This window comes from Paralichthys olivaceus, chromosome 12 (genome assembly GCF_024713975.1).
Source record: "Paralichthys olivaceus isolate ysfri-2021 chromosome 12, ASM2471397v2, whole genome shotgun sequence".
Taxonomy (NCBI): Eukaryota; Metazoa; Chordata; class Actinopteri; order Pleuronectiformes; family Paralichthyidae; genus Paralichthys; species Paralichthys olivaceus.
Genome location: NC_091104.1, coordinates 24,777,573 through 24,796,357, shown reverse-complemented (window position 1 = coordinate 24,796,357; position 18,785 = coordinate 24,777,573). Strand labels below are relative to the sequence as shown.

The 18,785-nt window shown below is 39.4% G+C and overlaps 1 protein-coding gene across 13 annotated transcripts in view; it reads right to left on the bottom strand.

Annotated features, from left to right (window-relative positions):
• Positions 1-18,785, bottom strand: part of nrxn3a (neurexin 3a) — a 173,048-nt gene that overhangs the window by 86,419 nt on the left and 67,844 nt on the right. For 10 of the 13 annotated variants that reach the window (XR_011244839.1, XM_069536473.1, XM_069536475.1 and 7 more), the window contains exons 6-8: positions 8,327-8,628; positions 5,805-5,849; positions 3,933-4,094 (exon numbers count right to left, since the gene is read on the bottom strand). Coding sequence is in view for 12 of the 13 variants with exons in the window: in XM_069536473.1 (XP_069392574.1) it covers positions 3,933-4,094; positions 5,805-5,849; positions 8,327-8,628 (509 nt within the window). In the remaining variant the exon portion in view is untranslated. The remainder of the gene's footprint in view (positions 1-3,932; positions 4,095-5,804; positions 5,850-8,326; positions 8,629-18,785) is intronic. The other 3 variants (XM_069536478.1, XM_069536476.1, XM_069536479.1) reach the window with 2 other exon arrangements.

The window sequence follows — 18,785 nt, the reverse complement described above, 5'->3', positions numbered from 1 at the left end:
GGCCTCCACGTGAGTGGATGATGGAGGTGTAATGACAATGACAATTATAGCAATTATGTGTTATTGTAGGCCATTATGTATTTTGTAGGTTTGGAGATGTAGGCTTTCTCTGTAATTGCTGGCTTATGAAAGGCATAACAATCGCGCGCCAGCCAACCACAGGGGCTACCAGGGGCGACCAGTACCTGGTGCCATGGTAACAAAACATTTATCCATAATGCCGCTCTGTGATGGCGAGGACAAGAGCATTGGCAGCAGGCAAATTAGCCTTAATGGCAAGGAGTGGAGGATGCGAGGGTGCTGGACAGCAGAGGCAGAGCTGGTGGGTACTGCAGATGTGTGGGTGAGTAGAATGTGTGCGACTGTACAAGAGAGAGAGAGAGTATGAGGACAATCTTTCAGACAGGGTGCGTGTGTGTCTGAGAGTGTGTAACCATTGTGCATAGATTCATGTGTGTGTATGAGTGTAACATCTGTTGCCATGCAGGAGAACAACAGTTCTCAGTAGTAGTCTTAATAGTTTCAACTCACTAACTGTCCATTGGACGTCTGATGAATGTGACAACAAATATCATCTGTGATAACTGATTCATCATTTAGGTCATTTGTGGTGTGAAAATGTATTTTCAGTCACATATGAATCTTCTTCCTTTATTTTTGTTTACACATTTTAGCTATTGTACATATGAAGCAAATAAGGGAAAGGCTGGTGCTGAAAAATATCAACATCAAATCACAAACACACATCATGATTTGATGATAGTAGCAAAAAGTGTGGGATCAGAAAATGATGAATTGGTGTGTGATTTATGATGTTGCACTGTTTCATATCCCTGTTCCATAAATCATGAAACCCAAATGTTCATGCAGTTTCTACGTTGGATATTACTGAATATATGATGAGTGTGTGTGTGTGTGTGTGTGTGTGTGTGTCTGCACCAGCCCACATGAAAATGTTTTTGTGTCTTATACTTTTATACGTAAAGTGACACCAACATTATCCCTGTGAGAACTCAAACCTAATGGGCATGTTTGGGTGTTCGTGCCTCTATTTGCATGTGGCCGTGTGTGTGTGTGTGTGTGTGTGTGTGTGTGTGTGTGTGTGTGTGTCTGTGTGAGGGGTGGGGGGTACAGGGAATTGCAAACCTGCCCAGCATGGCACAGAGCAGGAAGTAGGCCAGAGGGGGATTAAAGGGCCACTGCACCATGTCCTCCCTCTCCCTGCAGCCTGTATGATGCTGTGCACTCTGTATGTGTGTGTATACGTGTGTGTGTGTGTGTGTGTGTGTGACAGAAAATGCTGGGTCCCTGCTGCCATGCCGCAGCAACTGGCTCCAGTCAAGTGCAATATGGAATGACATCATCAGCTTGAGGGAACAATATATTTGTGTTTGTGTGTGGTTGTGCATGTAGCCTACATGTGTGTGTGTGTTTGGGTTAGCTCAGTGTGGTAACTGTTAGTAGAACAAAAGCAACTTAAATATAACTTTCATCAGACACAGTGCTGCTGAGTCTCCTCTGACATTTGATCTATATATAAATGTATTGACTTATAGATTTTTAAAGTACTTTTTCTATTCTTGATACTCAAACTGCTTTATTGCAGTTTATTTCTATTCACCCATACAGTCATACAGTGCATCCATGGTGTAATTTACAGTGCATTGTCTATGAGGGGCAATTCAGGGTTCAGTATCTTGCCCAAGGACACTACAGCATGCAGATGGTGAAGACTGGGATCGAACCGCCGATCTTCTGGTTAGAGAACAACCGCCCTACCAGTATTTGTATAGGTAAAACTTAATATAACTTTGCAAAATTACAAAAAGTCTTGTCATCCCTTGTCCGTTCTCAGTTTTCTCTTTTCTGTCACTGCATATTTGACCTGCAATATATGTGCAAACTGTAAGTTTATAGTGGAGGTCTTACATGTAAAATTGTGATTTCTAATAATGAAATGTCATTTCTGAAGATAATTTAATCGGAAATGAAATTGAAGAATGAACTGGAGCAGTGGAACAACCGTTGCAAGTAAAGGAAATTGAATTCAATTTGAATGCTGGAGAGATGGAAGGGTTCAGTGTCCGTCACTGAAAACAGCTGAAGTGTCATTTGGAGTTTTAATGACAAATAAGATTTAAGCACTGTAAAAAAGATAAGGTGAGAGCGCTGGAGGCAGCTGAAATGTCAGCTGGGATGTGAGCACCGATCACAGTTGAAGTGTCAAAGCTGACAGCAGCTGAACCATGATAAGAAGAAGTAGATGAGGAGGATTTTAAATAAGTTTAAGTTAAATGCACATAGATATTTAAATCATAACAATTTTTTTTACAGCTTTAGGTATATTACTTATTGTATAACAGCATAACCCACTAGATGTGTATGTATTTATCTGCACAGACCCTGTCCTTTGTCTGTACTTTCTTATTCTCCACTTATTTTTCTGTGTTCAGGAAATTTCTACACCATCAGTGGAGACGGTCTGAGAGGGTGGGACAACATCTCTCTCTCTCTCTCGCTCTGCTCTCTGAATAATGGATGTGTAAAGAGCTTCAGGTCTGTGCCTTTACCATAGACTGTATATAAACATGGATGACATGACAGCTCTCCAAAAGTTAAGCCAAAACAGAGCGCCCCCTAGTGTCGGGCTGCAGTATTGGTCATAGTATTGGGCCATGAACCAAACTAAAATTTCAAAGTAAACATGGAATATACCAGTGCATCGTGCCGCTCTAAACCTGCCTGTTTGGAATGGGCTGTTCTTGGCCTTCAGTATTATAAATATATTATATATTATATAAATATATTATTGGCCGCAGGCTGCCAGTTGCTAACCAGTCCTGTAGTTGATCCAAGGACGTAGAAGAAGACATGTTGAGCTCTGTCCACAGACTGACTGTTACCATTCGAATGGTCCGTGTAGGATTTTGGTGGATCTACTGTCAGAAATGTAATATAATGTTCATAGTTGTCATGTATAATCACCTCAAACTCAGAATTGTGTTTTCATCATCCTCAGAATGAAGTATCAAGGATTGAGTCGTCTTCCAAAGAGTCAGCCATGTTGCACGGCCATGTTTCTACACTAGCCCTGAACAGACAAACTACCCGCTCGTGAGAGGGCCTTTTTGCGTTTTACTGCTTGGAATGTGTGACAACGGGTTTTCAGCTGCTGTGAATCTTTAAGGTCTGCACCACGTTTGAAACGAAGGCCCTGACTCCAGCCTACAGGAACTGTTTCAAAAGAGCTTCACCAAACAGATTGAAGTTGAAAGCCTCCTTACATTTAAAAGAACGGCTACAGATTTAGAAACACTCTTTTGTTCTGTCAAACACACAGTGATTGGCTCAGTACAATACACTTTAGAAGCATGTTCATTTTCACTGCAGCCACAGCAGGGAATAATTGCACTGGACCTATAGCTCAGTCCTTAATGACATGCCCACAAAGAGTTACTATCCAAGTCTTCACGTCTACAGGGTCTTAAGGCCACTTCTATCACACTGTTTTATGGCACTTAGAGAGATTATATGGTTGAATGCTGCAACTTGTACCACTTCCATTTCGAACGAAACCTGCACAGCACCAAACAGCTGACAGGTAAAGTTAGACTCGAGTGAAAAGAGACGTTTTAAACAGAAAAGGACGATTATTAGATTGACTGCAGCCACTTGTATCTAGTGGACTGAAGCAAAACAGTGTGAAGAACATCTTGCTCTCAATGCTACTTTTTATCAAGTCTTTTTTACACTGTAAAATGTTTGCTCTCAAATTTCCCAATTTGTAATTTAAAGCCTCTTTTCCAAATCCAGCCAGAAAAGTGACACCAAAAACTGATATACATTTAAAAGATACACATAAATACAGCTCCCACTTCACCAGCATCATGTTTTACTCTCACAAACAGTAATTGAAGAATCAGGCACTTTACCTCCTTGAGGCAGCCCATGAAGTTGTTGCTGACTGGAGAACCGGGCAGGTCAGCAGTGCTGGGGCTTCCACCCACATAAAAGAAGTCATCTGATCCCAGCATGGTGTAGTCCTCCTGGGTGTAACCTGTGGTCGTCAGAATCCCGTCCACTGATATTGTCACCTGATAATGAGAAATGAACAGTGAGGGTGGAAATAAAGGTTGTTTTTTTTTCTCCCCATTTGATTGCAAGGATAGATATAATAACTCTGAGCAATAGGATTTTTAAATCTCAGACCCTGTGACGTTTTATCTGTTACGGATCAGACAAAACAGATATAAGGGAACACTGCCAGCCAATAATTTTCTTAAATTTTTAGTGACTTAGTCGATGTTGAAACTCTTGATGTGCATGCAAGGTTAGTAAGATGACAAAACAAAAAGTTGACAGGGTAAACTTAGCTTTAGACACTGAGGAACATGTATTAATATTAATTTTCATTCCACAAACCATGTGCTGTCTATTGTTCTATGTCTGAATATAAGTGAGGGAGGAAAGAAACCAAGAAGAAAGTGACATGCAGGGAAAAAAAAACATTTAAGGAGGGAGGAGTTAGTGTCACACCACATAAAACCAAACACAAATATGAAGGACGGGACACAGAGAATGGAATACGTGACAATATTTCTGCCATGACTAAACTCTGACCAGCAGATGTGGAATGAAGCTCCGCAGTTCACCACCTGAGTATTTCATGTTATGCTTCTGTATAGTCTATTTCTTCACCTACATCTATTTGACAGCTAAATTGACAGTTTATAGGGTGAGACGTCAAAACATAGGCTATGAGTAGTTTATGAGCTGTTGCTTATTGTTACCGTAGATAAAGCATTGAAAATGTTTCCTCAAAATCAATTAGACTCAACAATTAAATGTTGCTTACATAACGCTAATAATGACACATTCACATTTAGTCCGTTCTGCATAAAAACAACCAAAAGTGTCTTTCAACGTCACTACAAGTATTTTAGATTTTCAAAACGCCATGTTATTTATGGAATTCAAATAACAATAACCTTTTTAGTTTTTCTTAGATGGTAGATAAAATACAACCGTGTACCACTGCAGGATAAAGAAAAACAAACTGACGACTGGCCTCAGCTTAAGGTTGAGATGACTTTACCTGCTGCTGAGCTTACTTATGAGGTTTACTAATACCACACACTGTGTCCAAGTCTGACTCATGTTCCAACATCTACAACAGCACATGAGCAGGCCCTTCATCACTATCCACAGTTTATTAAGTGACAGTTTTCATCGACAGAACTCTTTTGCTCTGAAAGATAAATCTTTGATCCTACAGTTATGCTTTGTTAACTTCCTCTTTTCTATGCTCCTGTATGTTGACTTCATTTATACTGCAGCCAAAATGCTTATAAGTCGAATTGGTAAGCCAGTTTTCTCCGACAGTTATTGGTTGCCACATATTTTCAAGTGTACAGGAACATGAATGAAGATGAAAAGTCAAGTGAGGAGGATTCGGTCCATGTACAGTATTTCTCTTTTGGTACTTCTAAAAGCTTAGGCAATATTACCGCCCAAAAACATTTACCAGTAGATTCTGGAATGAAACAAATTCAGTAAAACCCCTGAGGGTAAAAACCAAGCAAACAACTAAAAGAAAAAGTGACGGGCGACGGAAAAAAGGAAATGATTAAAATCAGAAAGGTACAAAATCAACATGGATGAACCAGGTAAAGGATGAAGAGACAAGGAAAGTAAAGTAATCATGAAAACACATTAGGGAAACATTTCTTGATGTAGAGAAGACTAATAAAGTAAAGGAAGAAGAACACAGCAAACCAAAAGATGACAATAAAAATGATATCTACCATACAGTGGAGTTTGTTTACCATAGCGTATCCAATGCCTGTTTGCTTTGCAGAAAGGTGGGTAGGCAAGTAAACAGCGGGTGTGTTAATACATTAAAACAAATCAAATGAAAAATTAATGATGAAAAATGAGAGTTATTACGTGTTAGTAAAAAATGGTTCATTCCACCAAGTGCATTAACGGGGAGGTGTATCAGAACAGATGTTAACAGAAGTGAGAGTGAAAAGACTGGAAAATAAATCAGGGCCTTGTTTCCCAAAAGGTAAAGATGTTTCTAAACTGTCATCTAAAGTTCTTACATTTGTGATGTCTCTCAAAAGCATTCGGTAGAACAGTACCAAGACAATCGAGGCATGTTTAATGGATTAGTGCAAAAAACTCATCCTAATCAACAATGAATGTATACTACTAACAAGTACTGTTTGTTAATCCAAAGACTGATATATCATTTTTATTGATTGAGAGAGTTTAAAAAACCCCATAAACATTCATATTTTCTAGATAAATCTTTATTCTAAGATTCTAAGAAGCTAAACGAGATGAACGAAAACAATAGTGAAGCCTCTAACTTATTTGCAGTCAGTGATCGAACTGGTTCATACTTCCAGTGATGGTGAAAGCCCCTCAAAAATGACAGCGTGTTTGACTGCAGATTACTCAAACTTATCCACAGCTGAGGAGAGGGCACATTTATGAGTCACAGACCGACCGTGTCACAGACGGTGTTGAGAAGGTGGCGTGTTGTTGTCGTTAAATGAACCCTGATCGTGCCCAGACAAGCTGAGTGAATTAGGCGATTAGAAGCCGGCCAAGTGCTGCAGTGCTGATGAGGGGGGTGTGGTCCGGGCTGGAAACTGATGCATTGACGTCTGTTCAGCTCGAAAACACTCAACAATGACCCCTTTGTATTAATACAATATTCCAAGTATGATTAAGTAATGAAGTCACTGAAGTTAAATATTATCAACTTATATTAGTGAATTGTTCAAGTACAATCTACTCCACAGCATTGTTTGGTTTGGTCTGGTTTATTTAAGGCTCACCATTAGAAGCACATAGGTATGCCTCTGGTCTAGTCTTCACAGTCCTGATGCCAGTAGCTAAGCTTGTGTAACGACTATAAGTTGACAATAAGAAAGCGGCCTTGTTCCTCTGAGACATTGTGTTCTTGACAATATTTATGGTTGCCATGTGTCACTTGATTACATATATTTTCAAATGACATGGCTACAAATTCTTTGCAGGACAGAAACTGTCCACCTAAACTTGAAGGATTGACAAGAAACAGTATGTAATTCACTATTCCATTCTGAGATTTGATCTCACTGACATTAACACCATATCAGAGCTGGATTAAGCTATTTCTCATGCAAGCCCAACAGTCCTTACTGCTCGACTGCTTCACATTAAAAGCACTCACTTAGCAATACACCGGGCGGCTTTTATTGTGGAGCAGTCACAGATGTCATAGTGCGGACCACAATCGTTTCAAATATCACTGGGAGCATAAGCCTAATGGACGACGCAGGGCACACTCAGTGAGCTGTTAGATGAAGAAGCACAGGCAACTAAGCTGCTTGCCTCCAACTTCTCAGCAGCTCGTCCTCCTTTTCCTGTGCTCTGTCAAGTCAAAAACTGTTCACATTATGCACAGCATGTAGTCAGACTGTAGTTGCAATTATTTTTTGAATGTCTTTTATTAAAACAAGGTGGGTTTCCTTGGATACACTGTAAACAGATACACCAGCAGGTCCTCTGTCGTATGCCTGACAAATTAGTAGCGACTCTGTCTGAGTCTATTGACTTATTAAAACATAAAGCCTAGAAGATTTTATTTCTGATTGGAGATCAGTTTTGGATAATCAGTCATGGGTGACTACATCCTATCTCCCTGATGACCCCACAGATAGATAAGATGAAGGAAATAAGGAGGAAGGAAGAGGAAATAGAAGGAAATGGAGGCAGGAAACTGTGCTCTAAAACTACAAAATGTATATGGATGGATGGATGAACAGGTGATAGCTGGATGGACGGATGGATGGATGGATGGATGAACAGTTGAGAGAGGTGGGTGGACAGATGGATGGATGTATGGATAGATGGATGTATGGATGAATAGATGGATGGATGGATGGATAAACAGTTGAGAGAGGTGGGTGGACAGATGGATGTATGTATGGATGGATAGATGGATGGATGGATGGATAGATAAACAGTTGAGAGAGGTGGGTGGACAGATGGATGGATGAATAGATGGACATGTGGATGGATGGATAAATAGATGGACAGATGGATGGATGGATGAACAGGTGAGAGAGGTGGGTGGATGGATGGATGGATAGATAGATGGATGGATGGGTTGGGTGGTATGTGGGTAAGTAGCTAGTTTGGTAAGTCAGTAGATAGATATAACCTAAATGCTAACTACTATCATCAATAATAAGATGTGTTTTATGAAAAGCTCTTGAGCTAATTACTTCATACACATTTTCAAAATATGCACCCCGCCTCTGGGCCTTACCTGTCTGAGGTTGCGGGTCACTTTGACATCATGCCACGAATTGTCATTGAACTTTCCATGGACGGGCTCCACGATGGCCTCAAAGGCTCCAGAGCCGAGGTTGATAACAAGGGAGACAGCGCCGTCCTTCAGAGCCAGGTTGACGTAGTCAGCTGACTTGCCGGTGTGAAGGATAAGGCCGTTGCGCTGCCACGTCTTGAAGGAGAGAGTGATCTCATCACTGCTGCTCTGGATGGGGTTCTGGGAGAGATCGTAGCAGAAGTACTCTGAGCCACGGAAAGTGGCCACATTCTCTTCCCTTGCTGTGGTGAGAAGAAAAGAAAAAGGTAGAGGTTGAGAATAGTATATTTTCAGTCGTCAGATCCAGGTTTGCATTGTGGAGCCAGCATTGGTTAATTGTTCTACAATATTCATTTGGTAGAGTGATAAAAAGTGCATGATCCATTTAAAAAAAAAATGCAAGAACCAAATCTCTTCTTAAAGCCTACTGCTGCAGGTCCGGATGAAGACTCCTGTCACAGCAAGTCACAAGACTAGTCTCAAACCTTTTAGAAAAGGTCAAAGTCAAGTTACATGTCTTATAAGACAATTTCAACTCAAGTAGTTTGGATCTGTGAATGCTTGACAATTTATATTTGAACTGTTTTTATGTTTACATCCCTCAGTCATTTCAGTCTATTGGCCTAATATTTAAATTATAAATAATGCAAAAAAATCAGATACAAGTATAGCACTAATAGTGTGTTGCTACCACCACGAGAAAAAACGTTGTTATGGTGGTGCCGAGTATCACGTATTCACCACTATCACCCCTCCATCTCCATTCAGACGAGAGACCAACTACAATCTGTCTTTTTGTTATTGTTGCACCACGTGGAGCTCTGTAAGGAGGTATGCTGATTTGTGAGTATGTTTTGTGATGTAACAGGGTAAAGTGATATGTTGTCACATAACAGGAGACATTTATTGTTAAGATTAGTGTGGAATCCAACACAACAAAACTTAATTACACAAAAATTTTATATTATATTAAAAGGACCTTGTAAAAATCAGAAACATGTTCATTATAACTGAGAAAGTGTTTTTTTTTGTTATGACAGCAATACCCCTGTCTGCTGTGTAGTGTCATTTATTTTTCTAACTTAGAAGGGTAGACATTAAACAAAAAAAAAAAATTAGGTTTTGAGGGTTAAATATGACCAATTACCATTATAACCTTTAATATGTACTTTTAGGGAACAAAAAATGAGCAACAATTAAATAATAATCACCATATAATTAAATGGTGACTGACTAAAAGACAGAGTCACCTAGTCCCGGAAAAAATAACCTTCAGAAATACTCAACACATGCCAGAGAGGAAGGCAGACAATGGGACAAGTACAGGGAGACTGCAGATACCTATCATCTAACAACATCAAAGGCCTAACCTTCCCACTGAAATTGGCATTTCCTGTCAAACAGATTGCTTGTGACACAGTGGTTATGCCTGTGATCAGACAGAGAGAAGCAAAGATGTAAGGGAAGCCTCAGAGAAAAGCCAGCGAAGTGAGCACCGACTGTATTTGCGGCAGTGGCAGAAGAAAGAGAGGGGGAAACGCTGAAAGAGAAGAGCCGAAAGGGCACCGGAGAGCCGAGGGATAACAATGAAAAATGGTCCAGTCAGGAGTCGTTATCTGTGAGATCATCTTCAATTAGCTCGCAGTCGTTTAAGCAAAAAAATAGTGGATTGTAGGCCTGACTGCGACACAGCGCAATCTAGCAGCCACCAAGACACTGTGGGGATCTGCTTGAGCTCTGCAACTAAACCTCAGCAGAAAAAAAGGAGGAAAACACTGTGAAACTAAAAACAAAATGGCCACAGCTTTCATCTCCTAACACAGACACCTCAGGCACCGCTTCCACAGAGACGACTCATCTACACACAATGCTCTTGCACAATGCGGTGAGGGGAAGAATTGCAGGCTTCACTGAGTCGTTTGGACGTCTCTGAAAGTAAAAGTTGAACATGAATCCATGATTATTTCTGCAAGACCTAATTAGAGTCAGAGCGCTTACCTGCTCTGCCCCTTTCATTTTATTACTCACACTGCAAATAAGCAAAAAAAAGTGTAACCTAGATGGTGGAAATATTTAATCAGGATCAGAAATATGTTATTAATCCCAGGGGACAATAGGTGGCCATGGTCATGGAGGTCTAAAGCTACTGCCAAGTTCAGTCCAAAGCTGTTACCAGCCAATTAAAGATTTCCCAAGCTGCATTTTGGGATTTTTTTTATTTTTTATTTACCTTGATTTAATAGTTGTATATAAAATGTAGATTTCAATCACAAGCTATAAACTGTTATTATGGAAATACCTTCCTTGCTAGGAGACATGACGTTAGCTTTGGAGGTTAGCTACTGATGGACAAAGACGTGGTACATCGACTATGAATGTTGATACAGAAGTTTCTTCCCGTTTCTCTTCAAATCCATGTCACACTAAAGTTCTCGACAAAATTTTCTTTCTACATCATTCAATGATTGGAGGACTAACCATGCTGGTCATTACACATTCAGTTCAGAAAGTGGTTAATTACCGTGCACACTCAGTGTTGTGTTTGTCACATGGTTTAGAAAAGAACTTGAATCAATATCTAGTATTAAGTCTGAATCCTGTCAAATCTCTTATCATATTGACGAACACTTAACATTTAGTTCTGGTCTCTTATCACCTTTTCAATGGCTAAAAAAATAAATGTTAAAACTACAGAGTTTGGAGGAGCTGGGAATTTTGCCTGCTGGCAACCAACACCCAACCTTACTATTTACCTTTATGTTGCCTCTCTTTAGGACCAGATGTGGGGATGCAAATGGCCAGACTGGGTAATTTAATACAGTAATTTAAAACTGTCGAAAGAAATTTGTGATTTTATGATTGTGGCTTAAATTAATGTGTTGAGGTCACAGATGGGGTGTAACAACAGGAATAAATCTGGCTCCTTGGAGAGGAGAAATATTACATTGTAGGGTCATTTGGAGAATTCATATCCACTGCAACAATATACGATATATATATATATATATATATATATTTATATGCATATATATGCTGCAGAAAAGAAAATACATGTTTCCCTTCTCCAAGCAAAGCTTTCCAGTTTCCTCTCATCTACCTTTTGGGCTGGCAAAGTCAAATTGCATTTCATCTCCAACATAGATCCCCAAAGGTGAGAGAGCATCCCTGCCTCTCTCTCCATCTACAACCCACTGTGAGGGGGGAGAACAGCTTTACCTGAGTACAAGAGGAACCATGCTAGTTTAGCCATGAGGGCATTTACCTGCAGGGCTGGAATAAGAACAGTGGCCTGCTTCATATTGCAGACATGCAGAAAAAACTGATAAATATTGTCAAGATACGAAAATGCATTTCCTATTCTCTGTAAACTCCTTAGATCTAGGTGTGCCATAGGTGCATGATACTTGTGTTTCTGGTAACTGGTGAGATATGAGAAATTTATCAGCCCGAGGTAGTGATCTCGCTGCAATATAAAATACTAATGAACTGAGAATGCAGAGACTTCCTTCTGACCGAAATGAGGATGACGTGAGGAAATTGTTATCAGCTCGTAATGGTTTTAATGGCATCCGTACGCCGTTCCATTCGGAGGCTTCATTTGATTGATGAGCTTGTATGAGTCCTGCGAGGGGTCATCCATAAAACTGTCAGAGGGAGGGGTGGCAGAAGGCAAAAATATGGCCACAGTAAATTACCCTCATATTCAGGAAGGATGCCCTGGGTGGCAAAGAACTGAATTTGAGTCTGTTTTGGTGTTTGGGTTACTTTTCAGCAGCATGTGCTATAAATTATCATGTAACGTTTGCTCCCCACCACAATTGTTATCTATATTTTATTTTATATTAATATTCCCATGGAGACTTTTCATGGTGTTCTGTCAGTGACTAATGACACTTTATTGGCAGATCTGTGAGTTCAGACTATTTGAAATACTAAATCTAAATCAGTTCAGATATTAGTATGAAGTCGGAGCCACATGTGTTTGGACTCTGACAACTTTAAGTGACTGTTAAGTATATGGCTGATATAAATAACTGAAAAACACTGATACATGAATGATGTGGATTGTTTTGTGTGAATCATTAATGTTACATCACGTCTCAGTGGCAACGAGGTAATGAATATGAATACCAAAAATCTGTCTCTCATCCATAATTGAGTGATATCATAATTTATGATTTGTGTGTGTGTTTTCTTGCATATTTCTGCATGACTGGCTGTGACAAATCAGTGTGTGGAGAGGCCATTTTGTATCTCTAATGTTAGTGAAGCCCTGTTCACAGTGCGACAGTCGGGTGAATACAAGTTTGAGAAAGAAGAAGAGAGCAACTTAGATCCAAACAAGTTATTACATTGGACATGGAGTAATAACAGGGGGATTCTGGGTAGAAACGTCTCCTCTGATTACAGAATCAACGCTGTGGTTAGAAAAACTTAAAATACTGTCCTGGCTGACAATGATTTAATAAAGCTTAATATTATATTTCATGTTAGTATTTAAGTTAAATGATGTTATGTTCAGAATATATATATATAATTCAATTTCATATAATGAATCTATATATATATATATATATATATATATATATATATATACACTGCTAAAATCAACTACTGCTGATGATATTTCTTTCATTCATAAAACCAAAATCCATCCATTATCTACTCCACTTATCCTTTGAGGGTCATAGGGGGAGCTGGAACCAATCTCAGCTGATACTGGATGAGAGCCGGGGTACACCCTGGACAGGTAGCAGCATATTACAGGTCCAACATATAGAGAGAAGCAACCATTCAGAGCCACAGTCAATTTAAAGTCTCCAACTACAGACAATGTGTTTAGACTGTGGGAGGATTCCAGAGTACCCGAGGAAAACCAAACAAACACAGGGAGAACACACTCCACACGGAAAGACCACAGCAGAAGCGCAATTCAGTCTATTTAGTCTCATCAAGCCCCACATCGCTAAACAGGGAGTCAACCATCATACACATTTGCGATTTCTATTTAGGACATTTGGCTTTGACAAGGGTTTTCTACATATCAGCAATGGACACAGTCTCGCAAATGTTGTGCCATTGCAAAATTTAGTGTCGGACAGAATACCCACTCTCTCTCTCTATTTAAAGTTTTCATCTTAAAATGGGTTGTCACATATACTCACTGCTGCAGGTTACTTCTGCACTAGAATCTAGACTCAGGTGAAAGATCATTTTCTCTCTTCATTCTGCTGTGAACCACAATGTTTATCTGTTTATGTCACAAACATATTTCCAACACTTACCGAATCCCTTTCAAAGTAAAGGCACTACAGCGTTTCACTTTCTGAATCCCTTAATTTGTTCTAATGGGGCTTTGATTGTTATTGTTATCAAGACCGGAACATACACGTCTTCATACTGTAGTGCCCTGGCATTTAGTTATATACATAATTCCACTTGCATTGAAGTAAATGCAGTAGATAAACCAGTGTGAACAACAGACAACTGACAAACAGCTGATCTGAGGTCCACGGTGTTGCAGGGATGGCAAGTGGAGGTTTTTGGAGATCAACCAGTCGATTGCAATCAAGGTGTTGGCGACCACTAGTCTAGATTATCATGTAGTTAGCCAGCCTCCTGCACTGATCAGCACTGGACTGTGTATCTCCCATTACAACGTACTGACTACAACCCAGGTCCTTAAAGCTGATTTTGCAAACATTTCCCAGTTTGATATAATGATATAAATTACTATTGAAGAATATAAGCAGTGTGTTTTAAATGTAATGAACAGAGCAGAATTATAACGTCCAATCAAACAACTGTTGACAGTAAATTCCTTATGCTAGGTTAACAAAACTGACCTTCAATGGATAAGAATTATATAAGCATTATAGATAATGCATGGATGAATATGAATACATTAGCCTCAACTAAAACACTTTTAATGATCCCTCATTGAAAGAAGAAACAAGATGTACACATTTCAATCTACATAGGAAAAACACACAAAAAACACCATAGTGTCAGAAGACAACTGTTTGACTTAACAATCATACAGTCTCACAACAGTCCCATTAGACTTTACTCTTTTTAAAAGTATTGAACAAGCTGCAAACCATGGGAACTAAATCATTGTTGGTTTGATATTGTTTCAGATGCATTTTATTATTAACCTAGAAACAGTTGTAAAGAGCAGTTGGTTGTTCCTCCTCTGCAGTAATTTGCTTTATGAGCCAGTGAAGCTTTAGATGGGTCTTGAGAGCTGTGACATAAGCCGTTTTCAACCGTGACCTTGGGGAAGAATCTGAAGAATTGACTACGGATTTTACCCAGTTTGCCTTTCACACATTAACTCCGCTGCGGAGATCATGCACTCCAACACCGTCGTCAGCTCCTATCACTACAAACTTTCTTGACATCTTTGTTTGTGTCTTCTAAGCAGAGGCGGACTTAACCATGAGGCAAAGGCCGGCAATTGCCTTGGGCCCCGAACTACCAGGAGCCCCATAAAGAACCTAATAAACTTATGGATTACAGATGTGTGTAAACAGAGACTGACGAGAAGTGTTGCGCCAGTTAACCCATAAAAAGAATTAGTTCAGTACATTTAGCTAATGTACATTTGTTCCGTTTTTTATTGGGATTATTTAGATGATGATCATGTGTTAGTGATTAATCGATGGTGTCAGATCATAAATCTGTGTCGCTCTGGTCACTTAATCACTGAGTCTTGTGTGTGTCGCCTCTCATGTTGTACTGAGCGCACACATTATGTGGATGATTCATTTTCACGATGTTTAAATGCAGCCTCTTAAACTCTGGACACTGAGTCACTTCATGTCCTGACCAGGTCCTGATAACTAGTGATGACAGTTTATTAGTTACAGTGAGAGCAGGTCAGAGTGGAGGAGGAAACAGAAACTCAGCTGATCACTGAGCAGCTGTGACCAGAGAGAAACTGGGGTTTCACTGTTTCCACTGTTCTAATATCTATTCTAATATCTATTCTAATAAGTCTCTGACCTGCTGCTTCATGAACGAGCTCTGATCTCACTGTGTGTGTGTGTGTGGCTCTGAGCAAGTGAGAGGGGGCGTGGCCCCGGGGCCTCTGCTATTTCACATGATGGCCTTTACTATGATAATTAAAAAATGAGACATGAAAATAAAAACAATGAAGGGAGAGGAAGAGAAAGACAGGGACAAAGAGAAATGGTAATCATTTTTAAAAGTAAATTTTGTTATTATTTCTGTAACTCATATAATTGACCTCCTATTGTTTTGTGTGTTATCTTCTTACTTAATTAAAACAAGATGTAAAACAGAGGCCCATCAACTTAATCTGAGATCCTGCTGAAAACCAAGATTATAGATGACAGATCTTCCATGTGAATGGACAATACGGTTCATTCTTATTGTACAGAGAGCATATTGTTTATGAAAATAAGATTTTACTGTGAGTGCATTTGTTAAACTGTTAATATGTTTTGTTGGTTTGGGAAGAAGTTACAAGTAGAACTTTCTTAGATAAATAAGGATTAAAAACAGATGGAGAACAACGTATGTGGAGGGCCCCGTGCCTGTGTTCGCCGTGGGCCGCCAAATTGCTAAATCCGCCACTGCTTCTGTGTGTGTCACTACTTCTTCACCAGGAGATATATATATATATATATTTTTTATTTTTGCGTCTCTTGCGTGTTGGCAGCATCATCAAGCCTGGTGGTCAGGTGGATAAAGTCTGTAGAAACTGTGGAGTGTATTCACTTGGACGTTTGCTTTCCTGCATGAACCATCTCCAAAGAAAATATGGAGGAACTGCAGAGTCCAGTGCATGTCTGAAAACAGCTGTATACTGTCCACAATGTACTTATAAAAAAATCCCCATTCCACTTGGCTATGCAAAACTCATACACACAGGATTTTACATTTACAGTATATTCCAGTGTCACTAGTACCCCTCACTAGGTGACATGTGTACTGTTGTAGCTCCTGAAACTTGATGATGATAAATCTGATTTGTTTTATGACTTGAGAGAAAGCTGTACTTGCATATGATGCTTGTTTAGTCAACTCCTTTGCCTGGTGTATTTCTGCTGAGGGGTTCTGACTGACCAGTTCATGTTTGGACCCACTGGCTGACTGATCCACCAACACTGCGTTTTCTCAAACTACCATGTATGTTCTCATTCATCCGGTTAGATTTATAACTGCCTCTTCTCCAACTCTTTTCTAAAATGGCGTCCAGTGGGCATGGATATGAAAATGGTGGCTTGGTGTTTCACTATGAGAAAGTTAAACTATTTTTTCTGAGAGAATGACCTTATATTAATGCCAGTGTATCCAAACCGACTTAATCTGGGTCTCATGGTGAGTTTTTCAGAGGATGTGCGATCGTAACATTTCATCAATTCAGTAAAGCAGGGTTTGGATTGAATGCTATAATGTTTATGAGCTGTTCAATCGTCTGACAAGAAAAACATATAAGAACAATTAAAATTTAATTTGGCTTCGATGGCCAGTAACCATCCGAGTGTTTGTGTATGTGTAGCCTAAAAATAAGTGTGTGACAGCAAAGTTAAGAACTCTTTGTCGCAGATTTATTTTTTTAGATATGGACTGATGCTTGATTTAGAAAAACTGATAATAGCTGTGTGAAGTACAAGTGTTTCTGGCAGATGCTAATTTGCAGCACATGTCCCAAGAAGGACTGTAATGAAAATATTTGAGTAAAGAGAGAGATACAAGTTAGAGAGAGATAAAACAGGGTAATAAAAATGTGACAATATACAATGAAGTACACATAAAAACATGACATATTTGACAAATGGGCAGAATGTTGCTAATTGAAAAAGAGTGGCGTAAAGTAAAAAGATTTTTAAAAAATTTCATGTCGGGCTCCGTTATTTTTAAGTGGTGAAGTTTGCATTACATTTGAAGTGATCATGACTTTGCTCATTTCACGGAAAAAGTTGCTTTGTTGTTCACCGACTGAAAAAGGGGGAAGAAGATAAAGATAACGAGCCTGCTGACTCATGCCACAAATCATTTTAAAATGAAAACAACATTTTGAAATGTAGACGGCTTAATGCAAATATCCCACTTCAGACATTATGTTCCTCCCGAAGCAGCATGGGTCATTTGTTCAAGCAGGGGATGACCTGAGTTTCTCCTTGTGTTGTCCATTACCTCTCCCTCTTTCCTTCTCTGAGCCACTCACCCCTCATTAGACAGTCTGCTTGTCACTGAGCTTGACCGCTCAAGACACCTCTTCATCTCCACCCACTCATCTTCAACACTAGCAATGGAAAATTGAGGGGAAAAAAAACTTGAGGGCAAAAAACAATGTTATGTTTCATTGCCATAAGTTAGGAACTATGTGTATGACACATCCTGAATCATCTTTACTGTGGACCACAGTTCTCTCTTATTTGTATTAAGAAAACTCTTGAGTGAAATTCTTATAAAAAGGCTTGAATCTGAAAAAAGTCATATTACCAAAATATGGTTCACTGTACAGACCACTGCCAACTTTAAGCTGTATTCCAGTGGTTGATAACGGAAAGTAGAACATGGTTCAAAATTGCTCAAAAAGGTCACAGCATCTTGACAGGATCATTGGTTGTTTGACTTTAGTTCTTTATCTATGCAGTCAGGGGGAATTCAACAGAGCTTCACTTTAATCATTTACAAGGTATAAATATGTTTCATCTCCAGACTAAGGCAAAGAACACATGAGAAGATAAAGATTGTAAAGGAGGACATTAGTGTTTAAAGCTGATGGTTTAGGTCATAACCTGATTTAGTTTTCTCTTCCAATTCCAACGATTTGACAAACCTAGGCACTGTTTTTTTTTTAAATTTCCCAACTCTCTGACTCTGAACTGTCAGACTGTGTTATGATGTAACCATGATCTCAGATCTCAGCTATCGTCATGCTGTGCGTGACGTTACAATACAAGAGGAGAATAATGGTAAAGCGACCAAAACTGGACCCAAGGTCCATTAAATCAAGATCAAACTTTGAAAGCTGTCAAAAGGCTGTGTAGGTCAAACTACACTGCAGTATAAACACTACGCAGTACATTCTACAACTTGCTGTCTTGTGAGGGAGAGTCCTGCAGTTGCTTTGAGTTCGTACTACACGACTAACTGACAACAGGGGTCTCACACAGTCTTTCGCCAAGAGAGACCCTGACTACTATGTCTCATATCCAAAAATGGTTTGATCACAAAAAATCATGTGAGAAGAAGCAGTGTGAGTCCGACTGTTCCTCCTACCCGTCTGTGTCACCCCACTCACAGAATATGTCACTTGTACAGCAATACCAAATCGTGGTATTTATTCTCACCTTTTCCATTACCAATGCAATAATATGAATTATTTATGTTAATGATGTACACTTACAAACCAGCCACT